The following is a 21,704-nucleotide window of genomic DNA, read 5'->3' as shown; positions in this document are numbered from 1 at the left end:
CTTGTACCTCCATATATCTATCCCCCTCATTTACCCATACTCCGAGGTACTTGTACTTGCTTACCCTCGGTATTTTTAGGCCCTGTATAAAGACCGCATGGTCTTCGTGATCATTGAATACCATCAATCCACATTTTGTTGCACTAAATTCTAGTCCTAGAGCCTCACATTCCCTTCCGCATGTATCTGCCAGTCGCTGTATATCATCTTGACTGTCCGCAAATAAGACAATATCATCAGCATAAAATAGACCTGGAAGCTTCTGCTCAACCATCGTGCCGACCTGTTTGTGTGACAAATTAAATCCAATGTTGCTACCTTCTAGCGCTTTTTCCATCCTCACCATGTACAGCATGAATAACAGCGGGGACAAAGGACATCCCTGTCTCAGCCCCTTGCTAATTTCAACGCTGTCCTTGCTACTTATTCCTTCCCATTCTATACAAACTGTATTTTCTCGGTATATTTCCCTCAAAAGCTGTATACAGTCGTCACCTATGCTCACTTCTTCCAGTATATCCCACAAAATTTCCTGATTAACGTTGTCATACGCCCCGGTAATATCTAGATAAGCTACATATAAGGGCCTGTTTTCTATTTTCGATATTTCTATACACTGAGTAAGAAACACTGAGTAAATACACTGAGTAGGCCAGTCTTGCAGCGCCGTCTAGCGGCAGAAGCAGCAGGTTCACCTAGAATAGAGTCGTATGTCTGGTGGTGGCCCGCGGCTCAAACGTGTAGATTGGGTAGAATTCATATGCAAATGCCGCTGCGGTGACTATTCACTCAGCTCGTGCCGCCGCTGAGACAGGCTGCGTGTGCGACCGGCTTAGCCGTGTTAGTTCGCATTCGACCTCTTGTCGTACAAAAGAGACCTTTTTGTAACTAGAGCATGAACGGTTGGGGCCACATTGACAGGCCCAATATCACGCTCACTCCTTCCCCTCTTACACCCACCGTTATAGCCAGGTATTAATTATACTTGATATCGTACCTAGCGAAGCCAAATATAATTATCATTTGGAAGTTGGCAGAAAGTTCTTTAAACCCCCACCCTCCTCTTCAGCTGCTCTGTGATTGCGGCTTCTTTTCCGGGAAAGCACGAATAAATGCACGCCTCCGTGGACAATTTTCCAGCTTTTTTAAAAAAAGCGTGCCCTTTACACGTGGAGAGGGCGAGATGGAACGGGCGGGCATGTTATTTCAGTCGCCATTTTACCGGCATTTCGAACATCATTGCAACGAGCCGGAATTGCGCCGAGCGGCAGCCGCAGAAAAGGGAGCCGCCGCACTCAGCTACACTGACGCGTGTCTACTTTAGACCGAAAATACACGCACTCGACGAACACTCTACCGTGTAGTACTAGACTCGGGCTCAAGCCCGGCGGCACCGCAGCAAGACGGAGCATTTCGGCGAGTGCCGCGGCCACGCACACTTATCAAGCTCCAAACGCCCAGCCAGAGAGAGAGTCGAGCTTTTCGCCCCACCGAAAAGAATTCGGGGTTCTGCTGCCTCTGGCCGCTTCGTGGTTCGGCGTTGTTCTTAAATGGAAGCTAAAGTTACTGTATATGCTACCTTTAGGTAGCAGAGTTGCGCCAAGGTACGCCATCTTGGGCTCCGAAGATTTGCGGGAAAGCCACTCACCACCCGCGTAGGAGCCGCGCTCGCGCTACAGAGTAACAGGGTTGTTTTATTTTTTGCTTTCTTTCTATTTTTTTATTATGCTGAGAGCAAAACTCAATTAACAAGCTCAACGCTTATAAGCCTTGATTTTACGCTTACGTTCCTAGCATATAATCCTGAAATAAAATGCATCGCGTGACGAACACATACACCGGCGATGTGAAATAGCAGAAGTGTGGTTCGTTGAGCTAGTTGGTCACACATTTGCCTCGTCTCCTTTTCCGCTGTTTTTCCCATTTGCAGATATGAAATTGTTTTTGCGCTTTCGATCGCAATCGAGCCAATTAGGGACCGAATTTCTCTGTCGCGTTTGGCTCCTTTACGTTAACTGTAGAAGGAAGCCAGCTGTAATCTAGTTTTCAACTGAGTAGGGCTCGATAGCGATCGAGAGTGGGCGTGCGACACCCGTATTATGCGCGCATGCTTACAATCACGGCCCGCCGCAGCGACAGGGCAGTTACAGAGCCCTGTCGCGTGCAACATTCCTTTCGCTCAAGGTTTGAAAGCTGCTTTAAATTCACGTAAATACAACACCCCGTCATAGCGAAAGAGCTGTCGATGCGTCTATCACATGGCCTGTTCATACAATTCACCAAACAGTGCACTTACAATCCATCTCTCTCAACCAGCGGCACCGAAGAAGCGCGGCGAGAATAACAACAATAACAACAGCGCCGATGTCAACCGCGCTTGAAGTGTTGGCTTCTCCGCAGCGCAAAAGAGCCACCTATGACCACGTGACGGCGCTCGGCGAATAGCGTTGCTGAAATCACCGAAGGCAGAGCGAGCGGCGTCCGGAAAACAGTGGTGCAACCCTGTTGTCTAAAGGTAGCATATGCAGTGATTCTAATGGAAGCCTCCTGCAGCGGCTGGCTTCGACCGTCAAGCCTGAGACCCGTACCTACACCCCGCGCTATGCAATTTGCGAAGAGTTCTTCCGAAAGATCCACGAGCGCCTGCATGGTTCGCGATGGTTGCCTTGGCGTATTTCGTTTTCGCCGAGCTGTCACTTTGATTTCGTCTCGCTTTACCTAAGTCGTCCTTCGCATTGAGGCTTGAGCTTAGCACTCACCGCAAGCGTACGTTTACGCGTGTGTTAGCTGATTCATTACTGCCCCTTCCTAATTGTTTTGTTCTGTTGTGAATCTTCAAGGCGAACCTCGATAAATCTACACTCTGCCTCGACGCTGTTCTTGGGCCAGAGAAGAATATCTACGGCACGTTGAGCCTTTCGCGCAGTTCGCTCGTCGCCTTTGTTTCAAGCCGCCTCGTTGTCTTGAGCGCTCGGCTTGATGAGCCCCGCGCGTGCAGGAAAATGCCGCGGCTGCCCGTATGTGAAGCGGGGCCGCGAGGTAAAGCGAATAATACGCAATCTCTGAGGAAAGTTGGAGCGGCTCGTGCGTTACTTGTCCTCGCAGTAAGCGCGCATTTTTTTATCGTCTTTGCGTTTTTTCGTGCTTGTCGTTCAGAAAGTTGCTAATGTATGAGAGGGGCTGTACTTCACACGGTTGACGCAAAACCTGAAAAACTTAATCAGCCAATAAAATCAGGACAAGCGTAAGGCACACAATTACGTAAAATTTAGCTATTCGGTCTTTTATTTGTACACACAATGACTCCTTTGTTGCGTTCTTGTTTTTGTATATTGCTTTCAATGCCTTCCGTTTACTTCTACGTGTACCCCACTCACTGGAGGGTAGCAAGTATAAGCGTATATACGCCAGCTAATTATTCTAATTTTCAGTAAAGAGATTTCTCTTTCTCGCTCTGCCTCATAGGTTGGCTTATATTAGAACTTTTCCAGAAATCAATGTCTGTCGTTCATACGGTGTGCTTTATCACTGATCAAGCTCCGCTCTGTTTACATTATTGCTACGACTGATTACCGTAAGCATTGCATGATAAATACATCATATATTTTAAAAAATGGATGCTTACACTTTATGTACACCGGTAGGTGTATAAGCTTTGTTTTTTTCTGTAGTAATTCCTATAGGTACATAGTATGTAGCTCCTATAAATTTAACTGTCGCGTTGCGTCTGTCTTTCCTTTACTATGCATATACCTCTTCAAAAGGCACTGTGTGCCGACACCCATCGCCTTGGACCATGAATCGTACCTACATTTCTAGGGCGTTTTAAGTATTGCTCAGGATGGAACCACCGTGTGTGGTATAAATGTGGGCCGCGAAAATTCGACCAAATCGCTCTTCCGTTCACCTCGTGTCACGAGCTTCAGCTAACGCGTCAAGGGATTAGCCGGGAGACTACGCGGGAAAAAAAAAGAAATGACGACTATACACGCTACTTTAGGCGCCCTCTTTATCATTGTTTAACAGTAAACTTCGTAATGGCGCGAGCGCGCCAAGCGTATACGGGATTAACTACACAGGAGAAAAACGGGACGTGCTTGCATCTCCTCGTCCATCACTCTGAAAACGGCGTTCGCCGAGAACGTCGGCAGCGCGAAATTCGGCCGGCCCGCGCCGCGCAGGAAGGCAAGCCGCCGCGAAAAGGAATGATCCATGCGTAAAAGCTGGGGCTCACGAAGAACGCGTATACTACGCCATAAAATATGTACATCCGCTCCTCTTACGAGGCTCGTCGCGCTCAATCAAGCAAGAGGACGACGGGATTCGAGAGTGAGACGTATACTTCGTCGAACGAGCAGCGCAGCTACATTGAATGGAGCAAAACCTTTTTCGCGCACTTGGCGGCACTGTCTCGCTGGCCGGTATAAAACCACGAAGAATTAAAAAGTATAGCGACGGCAACGCGGTATGATTGATTTATCGCGTTCTTTCTTTCCGTCTTCTCTCACTGAATATATCGCCCTTATATATATAAGGCAGAAAAAAATGGGTGCGTGCGTTTAAGAGAGACGTTTGTTGCTTGCTGTTGTTGTTGTGGGTTCGGAATGTAAGCCTTCCTCCTCTTCGTCCTCTTCTTCTTCGCACTTTCTCCATGTGTTTGAGTGAAGATGTTTACGAGCCCATCTTGTGAGAGGGAAAGAGCTATAGCCGCCCTCACGTGGCGAACCTTGGCGAGACGGGGACTTTTGTGTGGGCTTCGCTTTCACATTTCGAGCAGCCGGACAATACAGGCCTGTTATATGCGTAGAGTACGACAACAGTTGTATAGCTTCCTATATCAACATTCAGACTTCGCTTCTTCGCAGTTTACATACCCTTTGTTTACCGCACTAGATCACTACTTTCCCTCTTCATGCCGAAAATAACGGTTGTTCATCACAGGGCAATTATTCGGCTTTTGGAGCGTTTAAGGCATCATCGACGCCTCACCAGCGCTAATGCTGTGACGCCATCTGCTAAGCTGAAATTAGGCGCCTTTTACGGCTTCACGTCATCTTAGTAGGCCAATCAGTTCAAAACAGCTGATTTCAACTATTATGACAAAAGGTACGCGATGTTTCGTTATGATGGTGTGAGACGGCACGAAGCGATGTCTGATTTCGTCCTTTACTTAATTCATTGTATAAGGATGGAGATCGATCGAGGAGCAAGTGCGAGTTATATTAGATCGAAGCGGGCGCTTGTATCTGTATGAGATCGCATTCGTGTTGCTGCGTAATAACCGTGCGCCAACTCACACAATAAATGCAGGTTTACGCGTGCACGTGAACCGGACCTAACTCACAACATAACGTGTCCTGCGTCGAGCACGCCTCTCACTCCTGACAATAATCAGGCATTTACGTCTGGAACTGAATTCTACGGCGCCAGGTTATGACATGCGTTCACATAGTACCTTCATAAGTGATGCAAGTCACATGGAGTATCCTTATCGCATCATGACGTAGCAGGAATGGCACGTAATAAGTTTTCCAAGAATGTCACTACAAGAAAGGACAACGCGTGCAGCGATAAAAGCTTTTGAACTATCACAGAGACCAGACGACAAAAGCTTCTTTCATAGGCGTCCGTTGTAATGTATACATGGAATTAGGCCGATGCAAAAGATAGTAATAGTGTTACACGAAGATAGCAAAAAGCTGCAACCGCCGCGCATGCATGATGTAAACTACGGACGAGTATCCATCTGTAGGGGGCAATAGGTCACGTTTATACGTGATCCTGATAAAGTCGAGTCGAGTTGGCTCGCTATACTTTAAAATTGTGCGGTCGGTTTCTTGTAAACGCCACTGTATGGACCACAGGCAGGGTGAGCGTCGAAGGTATATATAAGACGAAGGGTCGGGTTTACTCCCACAACTCTTTTGGCAAGCTGCAAACGCGTTTGAGTCAACCTGGGTCAGCTTGACCTTGACTCGACCTTCCAGTGTCGAGTTCATGTGAAAGAAACTCTAATGTCGAAATGACTGCGCGTTGCACATTCGACTGTTGATAAAGACAGAGACTGATCATGTGTAAAAGTGCCGCGGCTCTTTAATGATCTCGCTTAATTATTTGAAAAGCTACGTTTGTATACAACCTTTCTTTTGGTTTCCATTATTTCGACAACGACAAAAACAACATTCAGGGATTCGAGTTGCGCGTGACATACATTTTCGTAAGTTGCCCAGCACTCACACAAACTGAGAAACGCAATTGCCGCCTGCTTTTTACTCAAAACAAACGCTTTTGAGAGACGCCCAACATAAACATAGTCGCCTCAGTGGGTATGGATTGCTGTCAGAGTCGCGACACGAGATCAGGTTAACGACCCCGTCGCACATCTTTAAATCACATTAAAAACAAACACTGTCTTACACAATATTTTACTTGTTTTCCTGCTCCCTACACTGCCGACAGAATAAAAAGAGACCGATTTTCACTACAGACAGAAACAGCCCACGGTTTCTTGTTTCGTATGACCAAGCATATCCAAGGCCGGTCGAAGGAATTGGTTATATATTAAAGAGCGCAGTTGTCTTAAAAAATTAAAAGAAAATAGGCCAGCACGTTTGCTATCCAACCTGCCTTGACTTTTCGGCAATATCAGCCGGCGTTCACCCTTCGAGCATTTGCATGTTTGTTTGATGTCAGCAAAGCCTATAAAGTATAAATAAAACGCACGCAGCGATGCGTGACCTGTCGACCTTCCTCCGACGATCAACATGTTATCTACCTCTTTCCTGCTACGCAGATATTTACTCATTTGCGGAGATAAACTAAACAAGAACAAACGCAAGTGTCGTGCACGCTCCATACACTGGCGCATTCGCGTGAGAGTGTGTGCAGTAGGGGCGGGATAGGAGGAGCGTAGGGAGTGTAGGTGTCACACGTATTGCTACTATATACAGCGAAGGTTATTACGGCTTAAAGGCCGTGCACAGGGGACGAGCTGGTGGCGAGGTTTCCGGGCGTGAAGGTGACGACCGGCGGACGGCTTCACGCACCAACACGGGGCGCGGAGCTCCGGGCTTCGAAAGGAGCTGCACGCGCGTCTGATCGGTCACGATATTTGCGATGAACGCTCGCTTCACGCCTGCCGGAATGCAGGCCAACACACGCACCGCGCGCACGCGCGAACATTGCAGGCCCTGTGCCCGCCGCTGCATGCACGATCGGTGGGGTGGTCCATTCTGCATGCGATGACGAGCGTGGAGAGCTTTCCAGGCTTTCGCCGCACAGGCACCAATTTTCGGAGAGTTTCGTGAGGAATTAATTTCGGCGGTTACCATGATTGCCTGTGCATACGCAAAAACTAAAATAAACTGACTTGAGCCTAACGCTCCTTTTGGTATTGCGTGTTTGGTAGAATGAGGCGAATATCGCTTGAGACACGACAGAAGAAAACCGGTGTACGTATTAATTTACTGTTTCTCGGGGCTGCCGCGACGCCATAAACGAATGATTGCGAGTAAAATTTATAGGCGTCAGCGATCATACTGGTACTCTTAATTATACGGCGTGCGCACGCGTGCGTAGCTGTGGGGAGACAATCTGCTTTGTCCCGTGACCGCTAGTCGCTACTTGCAAATATTAATACGCTTTTTTCACATTACACCAGTGTACTGCGCCGAAAGTGACTTCAGCGTTCCGCACGCCATCAGAAAATTTCACAACCAATTTCCTTAGTTATTATTATTCTTTCACGGTGGTGCTAGCACTGTATTTCAGGAGATAAATGGCGGTGTCCGTACAGCAGGGATAATTTCTCTAATCCTGAAGCCTCCTGGGCAAATCGGGAGAGACTTGGCAGGTAGGATATTACATACGTTGCGCACCAGTGCAAGCGTCTCACGAAGCAGCAAATTTTACCATGAGCGCACGTAACTGCGAGCCTGTCAGACATTCCTCAGAAGGCCGTCGGCAATGGGAATCGGCAAGATCGTGGTATATGCTTCCCTAGAAGCGGCTCGTATACGGCCATAAAGCCACTGGGCAAGTTACGTCATTCGCTTGTGTGGCGTCAGCCATGAACTCGGCGCGCATTGCACTCGAGGTGAAAGGGTGCAGCGGCGATTAAGGGATCATCGATGGTCTCTGTGGAAACCTGCCAGCCGTCACGCGGCTGCAATCCGGGCAGCCATCGAGCATGCGAAGCACGGGCAATAACGGAGCCGAATTGCCGCCGGGTCCCGCGTAATTACGTTTCCTGCCCGCAGCACCCGCGCCTAAGACGCAGACAAGATGGCGCAGCCCGATGCACACGTGCGCGCGGACGGGGACCGGGCACAGCGCGCTTTCAGGTGATATCATGAAAGCCGTAAATCTCGACTCGCTGCACAATGTATTCAACGGTGATGAGCATTAAACGAAGCATTTTATATGTTTAAAAACACGCTAATTGATACTACGGATCAGTGCTACCCACTTGATGTTCACGGGAACAAACAGTCGCAACAAAAAACGTGGAATCCGCAAAGAAAGAGTCAAGGGATGGAATAAAAAAAAACTTCCATGGTCCTTTATGCATTCACTTAAAGGGACCGACAACTGATTTTTCTCGACCCATTTTTTTACGGCGCGCCAGAAAGCTCCCCCTTCGCAGTGGTTTTAGCTGCAGTAGTTAATCCCAAAAGCACGTAGTTTATTTTACAAGCTGTATTTTTCGATCTGAAAGGCTCTAAACACGGACGGAGCTTTTTTTCCAGCAACGCTGAGAATTGATAGCGATTCCGCCAGCCCTTCTCGCGATTGGTGAAAGCTATCCTTGTTCTGCTTTCACAGGAGTTCCTGTAACTATGCTCAAACGCCTTTATTTATAACTTTTCAACTATTTTTGAAAATAACAAGCTGTTACAATGAGATGATGTGTCATTATACACCCTCCCTGCATCTGTGACCGCGTTGTGTGCGCATGCGTCCAAGGTTGCCTGCGCCTGTGTCATGGGTGGCTTCTCCCGGCGTCGTTACTCTCTCGATGTATGAGCCAAGACAAGTCATCTAAAACGTCACAACGCATATGCGGGGCCGCGCCGAATAGCAGCGCGCGTCATTTTTGAGACGAAGTGTACGTAGCAAAACTATGTCGCTCCAAAATCTTAGCGACCTGGAAACTGCGTGCGCGGTTGCATGAGCACGCTGAAAAGTTGCTCAAGACGCGCTGACAAGCATGGGATCATTACGTCACGTGAAGGCAGCGCCACTTTAATGCATACTACTAACGCTGGCCTATATGTACATTTTTATGGACTAATACTTTTTAATATAAACAAACGAACAATATTTCAATACTAACAAACAAATCGTTGACGGCGTACAGCAATCAACGGTCACGTGGCCGGGTTCATCGGATCATTCATGTTTTTGCCTCCAGAGGCGCCACAGGTCATTTTTCGCGACTTTCAATTAAGAAATACAAAATGTTGCAGTGGCTTAGCTCGGCTATACCAGGATAACGTAGCGTTAGCAAAGGTTCAGCTCAGGGGCGTAGCCAAGGGGGGGGGGGGTTGGGGGGGTTCAAACCCCCCCCCCGAAATTTTTCAATTTTGCTTGCATATATATACATGCACACATACAAACACACGCACGAACATACATAATGTATGGTTGAACCCCCCCCCCCGAAAAAAATTTCTGGCTACGCCCCTGGTTCAGCTGATTGTTGTTAGCTTTCCTGGCTGTCTAGGATTAGCTTGATTATCATGCTTACTGCTGCTCCAATGACACACACATGGTACACATATTATGTGGCACATGTATATTTATTTTGCCAGGCAACTACTTCGGGATCCGATGAGTTGAGCTTCTCCGCTCTTCTGCGCCGTTGAGCAGCATTTGCGCTCTCCTTCTCCATGGCTAAACCACACTGGCAGACGCCAGTCAGAGGCGCTAATAAGCGGCTCCAGCGCAGTGTCAGGCGGCGACTGCACAACAAAGGCGAATAGCTGCGCGCGCGCGGGCGCCAGTATGTCTGCCTCAGCTACGACGTGACTCCTCTGGAAAGCGCAGACCGGCGGCAGCGAGTCGCGCACGGCAGCGGCGGAGTGAGCGGGAGGTGCCGGCTCCGATGCGCCAGCTGTGTGACATCACTGATCCTCGCGCATGCAGCACGGCTCTTGGGGAGCCACGCGAAACTGGCTCGGCTAGGCCAGTATAGCTAACGCGAAAAAAATATAAATCCATCTCACGAAAAAAACAGGGTTGGTTTAAGTCAATGCGACGGAGATTCTTTCCATCAGTGGAGTCATCTCATTTGATGTTCTGGGCAGCGGTCGGTCCCTTTAAGACGACTCGAAGGCAAAAGCCATCTTCTTTTTCGTCTCAGCCGACGAACTGATGCTGCGCCGCCACCTTTCGAAAGTTTTTCTGCACTTAAAGGGGTACTGACACGAATATTTTCAGTTGTCCTTTTTTTGCGTCAAATGAAAGGTCAAGCCCTCAAGAGCATAGAAAAGGTAATGCTAAGCGCGAGTGCGCCCTGAAAAAGTAATTACAGTGTGTTTTTAAACGCTAGTTTCGGTTCCTACTGTACCCTGACGTCACAACACGGTATGAGCATCTCGTCACGTGCTCGCACAACATATGGTGACGTTTCCACGGCCGCTCTGCACCGTGGCTCCGTTGGTGACGCACAAGCGGCCATTTTGGAAGTTTTGATGACGCACAAGCGGCCATCTTGGAAGTTTTGGTACCTAACGTCATCACAACTAGCCATACTGCTGCGTGAAGTCACCAGAATTTGTACTGTAGCCTGACGTCAAGCTAGTGTCAATGTCAGTAGGTGCGCCATGGAAAAACTGGCTTTAATATCAAAATAAAATATCTTATCGGCATTTGCTGAGCTTCACACTTGCTCAGAGCCGTCTCTGCATACAGGAGATTTGTATAGCAGAGTAAACTCGCCTTCGAAAAAAAGGTGTCAGTACCCCTTTAAAGGGACCCTGAAACGGTTTTTTGAAGTTTTGTCAGCGTTTAGGCAGGGGCATTCCAAAATCATTCGCACCAGAAATTAAGCGACGCACGGTCACCAAGGCCGCTACGGAATTTATATCTATACCCTCCTCCTCACCACTGCCTTGCACCCTCAACTCACAGACACCCTGACATCGCCGGCGATCGCAGCGCTCTCATGAGCGCACTCGACGGTTTGAGCTTCGCCCAGTCATGGCCTCAGATATTGTGCGCCGACGGGTTGCGCGCAATCTCGGAGGCCCAACAAAGACGAAGCTCGCGGAGTGGTTGATATCTGCTCCGACAGGTGCCGCCACACTACCAGCAGATATTATTTTATTCTCCTGTACGGCGACAATCTGCAAAAGCGCGCGGACAAACAAAAATAATTCGAGAACGATCACCGATAAGCGTAAACTCGGGCAATGTGGTTGTGTCTTCAGGGGTGAAGTTACAGCCACAAAAACGTGGATCGTGGCGTTGAACGGATAGTGAGAGCGCGACGCTCATTGCAGCGACGAGCTGAAGGGATTCCGCTCGCCAGATGCCTCACGAACATTACACGATTTCGCAGCTATAAAAGTAACCAATTGCTAGAAATTGCTAGATATGTGGTACACAACACGGCTAGGGAAATTAATTATGTCCAAGAAAAGAAACCTCGAGATAATCACTGTCGCTCAGCTCACGTCAACACGGAGTACGTTGTAACACAGGCAGACGACGCTCGCTGCCCACAGGAGGTTCAGTGACGTGTACTGGACATATCCAATCAGATCAGCCGCCTGCGTGACGTCGCGCTTCCAATACGACGCGCACTGGAAGTGGGCGGTTTGAAAACGCGTTTGGCTGAGCCGTTGTGATCGGTGGCGATTCGCAGCTTCAAAGCCTTGTAATAAATTACACAGTTTACGCACAGAGCTTAAATCGGTCTGTAAATGATCCTTAGGACTTGCTCTACCAGCTCAATGTGTTCGTACAAAATCATCAAAACTGTTTCAGGGTCCCTTTAACGTGGTTTTTCACTGCCTCAAATATCGGAGGCACCTCACCTGGTTTTGTATTGCCTCCGTGATCGGACCACCTTTGGACGTCGTCATGTGAGGGTACGTCACGGCACGTCACAAATTTTGGCGATCTGTGACGTCATACGGTGACGTAATGTCGTGATTGCGATTTTTGGCATCACTCGTCCCCGACGCCGCAGGACGCGAGACGCCGCCGACGCGGGACGTCGACGGTCAGATCTCGCGTTTGATGAGGCATCTAAGGCTTTCGCCTTAAAACATGTCACAGGCGTTCTTCTCGATTAGTGTATTCATTTAGTGCATTACACCTCCGCGAAAACGGGGTTACACAATGCGTAGGCGTTGCACCAGTTGTCACATATCGCGGATTTCCGTTCACTGATAGCGAGTAGTCCATCACACTACAATTTATTGTCTGACTGACTCTCTGCCGCTCCACACGTCCTCTGTCATTTGTAATGGTCATATGGTATATACACTTAACGAGATTTTGTTTGTTTGTCTTCAAAATACCACGAAATACCTACACAAGATGGCGGTCAACGGAGACGATTACTCTCCGACTGGCACCTATAACCTTGTTGTGCACTGTTACAAGATGTGACGCTTGTCTTCGTTAAGCGAATATGTCGGATATCACAAGATACGACTGCCGCACAGCGGGTGTGCATGGCAGTTCGTGATGGATCTGACCGAGGACCGAGTGTCTGATCTCCCCCAGTCGCACTTCCTTCCTTCCTTTCTTTCTTTCTTTCTTTCTTTCTTTCTTTCTTTCTTTCTTTCTTTCTTTCTTTCTTTCTTTCTTTCTTTCTTTCTTTCTTTTTTCTTTCTTTCTTTCTTTCTTTCTTTCTTTCTTTCTTTCTTCTTTCTTTCTTTCTTCTTTCTTTCTTCTTTCTTTCTTTCTTTCTTTCTTTCTTTCTTTCTCTCTTTCTTTCTTTCTCTCTTTCTTTCTTTCTCTCTTTCTTTCTTTCTCTCTTCTTTCTTTCTCTCTCTCTTTCTTTCTCTCTCTCTTTCTTTCTCTCTCTCTTTCTTTCTCTCTTTCTTTCTCTCTTTCTCTCTTTCTTTCTCTCTTTCTCTCTTTCTTTCTTTCTTCTTTCTTTCTTTCTTTCTTTCTTTCTTTCTTTCTTTCTTTCTTTCTTTCTTCTTTCTTTCTTTCTTTCTTTCTTTCTTTCTTCTTCTTTCTTTCTTTCTTCCTTTCTTTCTTTCAACAACGTTCGGTACACGACCTTTCACCTTACACCATTTCCCTCTTGATTCTCGCTTCACATCTCGCCGTCAGGGGGCCCAGAAACGGAAGGGCGGGGAAAGGGCACGCCGATTCCTGTCTGCGCGCTGCCCCACGCCTGCAGCGTCGTTCGTTTTATTTTGTTTTTGTTATTTTTGTGGCCTGCTCCTTTAATAAACGCACCTACTTGTCGGCCATTATCTTACGGGGCCTTCGATCCTCTCACGAGCAGTGTAAGCAAGCTTTCAAGCTTTCGTGCGGCCATCGTGAAAGTTTCCACGATCGAGCAGCATGCAGCATGCATGCCTGCCTTCCGCCGGTGTTCCTCTTTTTAATATCGCGCCCCGTACCTCGCGAGCCGCGGTCGTCTCCACGGCGTCAGTATGCACATAAAGTGCGCACGTCTTCTGTACGTCTGTGCGCCGGGCGTTAGGCCGGAACGCAGTTGTGAGAGATAGGGGAGTGAGGAGTGCGCGTGTGTTGGGTGCGGGTCTCAGAGGCTGTGTGTGGTTGATGGCGGAGGAACAAGATGGCGCGAGTGTCGGGTGAGCAGCGAGGGGGCGCGCGGGAATACGGGAAGAGCAGGGAGGGGGTACGAGACGGAGGTCGGACATGTTGGATATGTGGCGCGGTTAATAAAGGGTGTGTAGTGAACGTGGTTGTGGATCGTCAAGTATATCGTCGAGTCTAAGTGGGGGCTCGTCCGGGATCGACATGACAACAGAGATGGACGTGGTGAATGTGCCGGAAGAGCTTCTTCAACGTCTGCTGGGGCAAACAAACGGCTACGCCATACAGCGTGAGCAAATCGCGGCGGCCGTTAGACAAAGACTCATGACGGCCGAGCCCATGCCTGCAGGCCCCATGACGGCGGCGGCATTCCAACCTACAGGTGACTGTGCTCCGCGGTCCGCGGGAAGTCAACCCTCGAGGTTCACGGGATTCAGTGACACGCAGTCCCCCGAGGAATTTCTGGACCAGCTGGAGACCTTTTGCCTGGTGACTGGGATCGGCGCCGACAGAAGGCTTAGCCACGTCGTGCCTGCTGCACTGGAGGGTAGCGCGAAGTTATGGCTCCGTTTCGTGAAGTTGTTTTCATCGTGGGATGACTTCAGGGCGTCGTTCATAGCGGAGTTTTCTTCGATTGACGCGAAGGGGCGCCTGACACAAGAACTTGAGCTCCGCACTCAACACCCCGAAAAAAACCTAAAAGAGTTAATCTACACGATCGCGGCGTATTATGACCGGATCGGCGGTGAAGTGCCGAAATCTGAAAAGGTTGACCGTGTGTTACGGCAGATGCACCCGCAACTCCAAGATTCGGTGGAAGGCAAGCAGTTTGCCAATCTCGCGGAGCTGGCAAAGGCAGCTGACGGCCTCATGGAGCGTTATTGGAGGCGGTTCCAGTACAAGCCACCGCCACCTCCAACCGATCAAGTTGCGCGGGACCTCGCCTTCCAGCCATCTGTAAATGTGGCCCGCCTGTCAGGAGCGAGGCCTGGAGTGACGATGGTGGCGGCTGCCGCGCCGTTGCAGCATCCGTCGGCGGCATCAATACAGCCGTCCTACCACCGGGACCAGTTGTACAGGTCGCCCGCTTTTGCTACAAGGCCTCATTTCCCAGCGCCGCCACAGCCGCAAGGATATCAACCGCTCGACTCCGGTGGAGTCACCTGCCATCGCTGCGGAGGCGTCGGTCACATTGCCCGCGAGTGCCCTTCGGGTTGGCGTAGCGGCCCGCCCCGCTGCTACCTATGCAACAGAATCGGACATATCCGCTCACAGTGCCCGGGAAACGGGAGATGGTAGGTGCTACTCCGGCCAGCACCTACGAGACAGCGCTGCGAGTGGCGGCCTTGGCCGGCAACAGAGAGCCTCTCCTGGAAGTGCGAATTGGGCAGACTACGTTCTTGGCCCTGCTGGATACAGGCTCAAGTGTGAGCTCGCTTGGAACACCAGCGGCAAGGGTGGCCGAGGCGACGGGCGCCAAACCCAGGACACAGGAACGAGCACTCCGACAGGCAACAGGTTGGTCGCGGTCAACCACATCCCTAAAGTGCAAGATACAGTGGGCCACAAGCAGCCGCATACAACGTTTCCTGTGCGTGCCAGGTTTGTGTCTGGACATTGTGCTTGGCAGAGACTTTTTGAATGCGACAGGCATATCCCTACATGTAGCGCTGGGTGGGTGGACTATTGGAACTGACCCGCAGTGCATTGTGCCATTTGCAAAGCGTGAAAGAGATGTGACTGCTGCGCTCGCGATAGAGGAAGACGGCGAATCTTATTGCCTGCAGGGCCTCTTTGAAGATGTGCTTGTTGTACCAGGCACGGGAACTTTTCCAGCTGACGAAGGCATACAGACCATGAATAAGGTGCTCGATGGCTTCTCTCATTTGTTTACTGCAAGTCCTGGATGTACCTCCCTCGCTCAGCACTCCATTGACACTGGAGATAGTGCGCCTGTGATATGCAAGTTGCGGCCAGTAAATGCAAAAAAGCAAGAGATCATTGAAGGATGTGTGAATGACCTTTTGGAAAAGGGCCTTATAAGACCTAGCACCAGCCCTTGGACTAGCGCCCCAGTGCTTGTGGCCAAGAAGTCTGGAGGCTACCGGCTTGCTGTGGACTACCGGCCGTTGAACGCACGTACCCGAGTACCTGCCTACCCAATGCCTCGAACGGACTGGCTGCTAGCGCAATTGGGCCGTGCAGTGTGGTTCTCAAGCTTCGACCTTTCCCAGGGTTTTTTTCAGATTCCCGTGTCTGAGGCTGACATTGCCAAAACAGCCTTTATCTGCCACCAGGGCACATTTGAGTTTACGAGAATGCCCTTCGGGGTGGCAGGTGGCCCGGCAACATTCCAGACCTTGATGGACCGGCTGTTGCAAGGAATAAATCACGACTTCGCCGTGGCGTTTCTGGACGATGTCCTTGTCTACGCTGAAAGTCTCGAGAGCCAAGTCGAGCATGTAATGGAGGTGTTGCAGCCTATTGAGAATGCTGCCCTTACGATTAACCCTGATAAAATGCAGGTGTGCCGTCAGTCCCTTAAGTTTTTGGGCCACGTCATCTCCCCTGGGCAGTGCAGACCAGATGAAGAGAAAGTGCGGGCGGTACTGGATTATCCAACACCCACCACGATTAAACAGTTGCAGGCTTTCCTGGGACTTGCTGGTTATTATCGCAGCTTCATACCACACTTCTCACTGACGGCACATCCACTCACTGTCCTTCTGAAGAAAAACGAGCCATGGCGGTGGGAAGAGAGCCAAGAGCGGGCTTTCACCGCGCTCAGGCATTCCTTAGCTCAGGATGCTGTTATGAGCCTTCCAGATCTAAATCGACCCTTTGTGGTGGAGACGGATGCAAGTGGCATTGGCATTGCAGCTGTGCTACTGCAGGCTGGCCCTGATGGACTGCAGCCCGTTTCCTTCATTAGCAGGGTTCTCACAGAGGCCGAAAGCCACTATACTGCCCAGGAGTGGGAGTGCCTTGCAGTGGTGTGGGCAGTGGACAAATTCAGGGCGTATCTTGAGTTTACGGAGTTCGAGATACACTGTGACCACTCATCCTTGTCATGGATGTTCTGCACCGACCAAGCTTCGCCCAGGGTCAAGCGTTGGGTCCTTCGCCTGCAGGGTTTCAGTTGCAAAATAAAACACAGAAGGGGGCTAGCAAATATACCGGCAGATGCCCTGAGTAGAGCCCTTCTTCAAGGTGAAGACCACCCCAGTGACAGCTTGCCCGAGAAACTGTTTCCCATTGCTGCACAAGAACCTGAAGGGAAGATTACATTTGAGGAAATAGCAGTCGCCTTGGAGGACGATACGACACCTTTAAGTGACACCGGACAACTTGTACAACAGCAGGCTCGTGACAGCAGTCTCTCAAAACTGAAAACCGTGGTCCAAGGGGTTATGCTCCCAAATTCAGACCCTGATCATCGTCTTTTCCATGATCTGGCAGAAACAACAGAACTGGAGCCAAATTGACTGCTAGTTCAGCTAAGAGGCCACAAAAAGGTACCATGGCTGCCTTCTCAACTCCGGCACCTCGCATTGAAAATGGCGCTTGATCACCCCACGGCCGCCCACGCAGGGTTTTTCGAAACCTTGAGACGTGTAGCTGCACGATTTGTCTGGCTGGGCATGCGGGCAGACATATCAAGGTATGTGCAGGGCTGTGCTATCTGTCAGCGCACAAAACCTCGACGCAAAAAGCCTGAAGGTCTGATGAGCAGTCATGGAAGAGCTCAGTGTTGACATCATTGGGCCTTTGCCCTCTACACCTCGAGGCCACAAATACTTGCTAGTACTCATCGACAAGTTCACTAAGTTTCCCGAGTTGTTCCCTCTACGAGCAGCAACCAGTGCAAAAATATTGGAGTGCATGGTCCAAGTTTTCTGCCGCCATTGGACACCCGTGGCCATCACCAGCGACAACGGGAAGCCCTTCGTTAGCACATTATGGCGCAATCTTCTGAAACACTGGGGAATCAAGGATCGGCATACTGTGCCTTACCGGCCGACTGGACAAATGGTGGAGCGCCACAATGGCACGATTAAACAGTGTCTACGAGCATACTGCACTAACCACAAAGACTGGGACCGCCATATACCCGAGATCGGCCTTGCCATGCGCACGGCGGAGAGCGTGGTCACCGGATATACTCCAGCATTGCTTTGCTATGGCAGAGAGTTGCGCACTCCGTGGGAACCTGCAGGCGACAAGGATGACACGGAGCCTCCAGAAGCAGCACACCATGCACTTGCTGCAGAACTGAGGCAGTGCCTTGGAGAAGCCATGAAGTATGCTAAGAAGCATCAAGCAGCTGCCTGGCAGGCTCAGAAGTCAAGTTATGATCGCCATCGACAGTCAACGACCATCAAAGAAGGTGACTTTGTGCTCTTGGACACTCACACTTTGAGTGATGCAGCCAAGGGTGTTTCGGCCAAGTTGGCACCGCGGCGTGGTGGACCTTATCGGGTGGTCAAGCAGATTGGTGAAAATGACTTCATCCTCAGTGACCCAGCAACGGGACGTCGTCGAACCATCGCCCATGGTGATCAGTTAGTGCTGTACCACGAACCATTACTTCTCCCTTCCGCCACGGATTCACACTTTGAGGGGGGGGGGGGAGTTGTGAGAGATAGGGGATTGAGGAGTGCGCGTGTGTTGGGTGCGGGTCTCGGAGGCTGTGTGTGGTTGATGGCGGAGGAACAAGATGGCGCGAGTGTCGGGTGAGCAGCGAGGGGGCGCGCGGGAATACGGGAAGAGCAGGACGAGACGGAGGTCGGACATGTTGGATATGTGGCGCGGTGAATAAAGGGTGTGTAGTGAACGTGGTTGTGGATCGTCAAGCATATCGTCGAGTCTGACACAGTCAATTCCCTTTCCGATCAGTTCGTAGAAAGGCATTACGCCAAACTAAAAAAAAGGGAGAGAGAAAAGCCCCCCCACCCCCTTTTTCTCTTATGTCGAGCCTGGTGACACATGTCACCACCCCGTTATAAAGGGGACGCTCATGGCATCCATCCATGTTAAAGTCCCTGTATTTTTCAAAGGTAGTGCAAACTCCTCGCCCCAGCAGCGTAGCCAGAAATTTTTTCGGGGGGGGGGGGGGCACGGGCCCGGTGTGCCACCCCCTGGCTATGCCACTGGCTCGCTCGTCACTCTCGGCCGCCATCAGCGAACGAAACTTGCAAGGCGCGCCCGGCCCGCATGCAGCGCATCGAAGCATTTGCTTGAAACACTACAAATCTGGGCCGCAGATTCACAAAGCTGTTCGTATGCAAGATGTGTAGTAAAAACAGTTTGTAATTGTTCTACGTTAGCTATCGTCTCGCGTTTTCTGGGGAACAACTCGCCCACTGGTACCGGCATATGTAAAAAATCCCATTGCGGCACCATGCGCGCGAACAGCTTTCAGGATCTGGGGCCTGTGTGACAGCGTGAGAAATCTGGCATTTTGCGCATTGTAATTGAGTTCATAAGTGTGTGATGCGTCGCTCACACCGGGAGAACAAGAAAGAGACAGGACATGTTAAACGAAATCATAGGAAGGCTATACTGCTGCCGATTGCTTTTCGGAAACCATGGTGTTTCTCTTTACTTATTAGACGCATTTCGAAAAAATCAGAAGCTACATCAAACTGAAAAATACAAGCACCCTCCATCGCACCGTCTGCAATTTACCTACGGAAATGCGGCCGAAGTACGGTGCAGGACATTTTGCTTTTTGCGCAAATAAAAATGCAAAGGGCGACGAAAACAGGATGGTATCCTTACACTGAATAGGTTCCTGCTTATTTACAGGTCAAATGTTAATTTTGAAAGTTTGGTCAACACTACAACAAAATAATAAAGCGCAACACAAAGAAACATGCACTAACTGTCTTATAATAATAATTATTGTAACTGAACGCGTAAAATTAGCAACCATAACACTGAGAAATGAGGTTAACTATAAATATAAAAACCGACAACACAAACAATAAAGAGAACGCTTGCACTCACGAATAAACAGATAGTTCAAGCGAAACAAATTCGAGGGCTAAAGAACAAACGTGCTTAAAATTATACTTTGCACAATAGCTTCGCAGCATATTGCGAAGTAAATTACGCGCATATGTTGGTGCTACGTATGTGCGACGTCTCTTTGTTTATCGTACGCATCTCATCCCCCCCCCCCCCCCCTCTGTTTATGCTCTTTGGCAAACGCTAAAAAAAAGAAAAGAAAAAGAAAAAACACTGATTCTTTAGGAGGAAGTTTTAAACGGCTTGTGGCAAATGAATTTCATGAAATGTATGGGCCGCGCCAGGGCTGAGAGACAAGGCAGAGCTCTTTAAAAATTATTTTCCTGGAACGTTGCAGTAAATTTCCGCTGAATGAAAAGGAAATTGCGAACACTAAAGATTGCTCTATCATTAGTGTCGGCAGTTTCAGGTATCGGTGTCCAATACGAGCTTGGTAGAACAGTCTTGATTTAATTAGTTTCAAAACCGTGCGAAAAAACGTGGCCGATGATGTCACAGCGCACCAAGTTTATGCCAAGTTGGCACCTTGCTGCAGCCGATGGCGTCTTGCAAAGTGTAAAAAGCCAGCGCACATGTGCGCTTGTGTTCCTAAGCTCACTAATGGCATCGTTTTCCGGCGAAAGTGAAAGCGGTGGGGTGATCATCGGGGATTACTGGTCACGTGCCGAGACTGTTGTCGAACGAAAGGGGTGGTGCCAACAAATTTCGAGGTATAACGAGCCTGTTGTGGGTTTCCTCTGTATGCAAGGACACTCGACACGAAGGGTCGGACACAGCAAACGTTTAGAATATATTTTAATTCACTTCCAAAGCGCGCCTAAATGCCAATTCTCCCGAGCGAGACCCATCGCTAGCGCGCCAACACTGACGTAACGAAAGTTGTAGTGACGTCACACCAGATCTGCTGTAGCGACGTGAGTGACCTCCGGACCTCCGCAACCTCTGCAACGTACGTACCGGTAAAGCATCGGTTGCTGCATCACTCGCCGAGTTTCGATCGCTTCCTGACTAAGTGCGTCACAGCCTTGTGTGGTCACGTGACCAAGCCCCCCTACACTGTTACGTCACTGCCCAACTTCGGCGCCCAGAAACCGAAAGTTGTTCACATAAAAAGGCGATATTAAATTATTTCGCGAGAATACACGAATCTTGGTGCGTGTATCATGCTTCCTGGAGCAAAGAACGCGCAAGCCACAAATTTGGCGGCACCACAACGTGTGTAGAATAGGGGAATGTGCGTTTTGTGGCCCCCAACAACCTGGCGGCGTCAGTGAAAGGGTTGAGGTGGGGTAATCATTGGCAAAGGTCACATTATGGGGAGGCATGGCCGGACTCGACCGTGTCTGAAGATGGAGGTTGCGCGGAAGAAATCCATGGCTGCTATGGTGCTCGCGCTATCATTTGAGGACGACGAGGACATAGGGATATTTTTTGCTGAAAAGGAAACGATCCTCCTGGATGAAGACGTGGTTGTATGGAAAGAGGAATGCAAAACCACCGCTACCAAGAGTCTACCGAGAGCTCTCGTCCTCTGAGCCCCATGAGTTGCCTCGGCCTCCTCTCGTATTCCGCGAACAATTTACGCAGCTGCTAGAGCTCGTGGGGCCAACGACTGCCAGACAGGACACTACCATGCATCGAAGCATCTCTCCAGCGACACGGCTGCAGGTCACTCTTCGCTACCTTGCAAATGGTAAGCATATAGTAATTACTGATGTTTTATTACATTGGACAGCCTAGTTTGCGCAATTTCTCGTTATCTTTGCCACATGGGTTCAAAACTGCTGTTTAAACTTATGCCACGCACGGTTTCTCATTACAGCCATGCATGAATACAGCGACGTCAATTAACCAACATGGCACATCGACTGCGTACTACTGAGAAATTACTGTTACTTTTCCATCGTGTTGGACGCTCTACG

At 49.6% G+C, this 21,704-nt stretch overlaps 1 protein-coding gene across 1 annotated transcript; it reads left to right on the top strand.

Annotated features, from left to right (window-relative positions):
* Positions 1-13,956: 13,956 nt before the first annotated feature.
* On the top strand, positions 13,957-17,237 carry LOC119394988 (uncharacterized). Its single transcript, XM_037662284.1, has 2 exons — positions 13,957-14,965; positions 15,028-17,237. The coding sequence occupies exons 1-2, from the start codon at positions 13,957-13,959 to the stop codon at positions 17,235-17,237; spliced, it is 3,219 nt and encodes a 1,072-aa protein (XP_037518212.1).
* Positions 17,238-21,704: the final 4,467 nt, after the last annotated feature.

This window comes from Rhipicephalus sanguineus, chromosome 5 (assembly GCF_013339695.2).
Source record: "Rhipicephalus sanguineus isolate Rsan-2018 chromosome 5, BIME_Rsan_1.4, whole genome shotgun sequence".
NCBI lineage: Eukaryota > Metazoa > Arthropoda > Arachnida > Ixodida > Ixodidae > Rhipicephalus > Rhipicephalus sanguineus.
The sequence above is the reverse complement of the archived record's forward strand: the minus strand, read 5'-3'. Positions and strand labels throughout refer to the sequence as shown.

What these genes read in the sequence shown, in the direction of transcription:
- LOC119394988 (XM_037662284.1), top strand. Translation starts at nt 13,957, where the DNA reads ATGACAACAGAGATGGACGTGGTGAATGTGCCGGAAGAGCTTCTTCAA. An exon ending in TGCCCGCGAGTGCCCTTCGG is followed by an intron (nt 14,966 to 15,027) that starts GTTGGCGTAGCG and finishes ATCCGCTCACAG; the next exon opens with TGCCCGGGAAACGGGAGATG.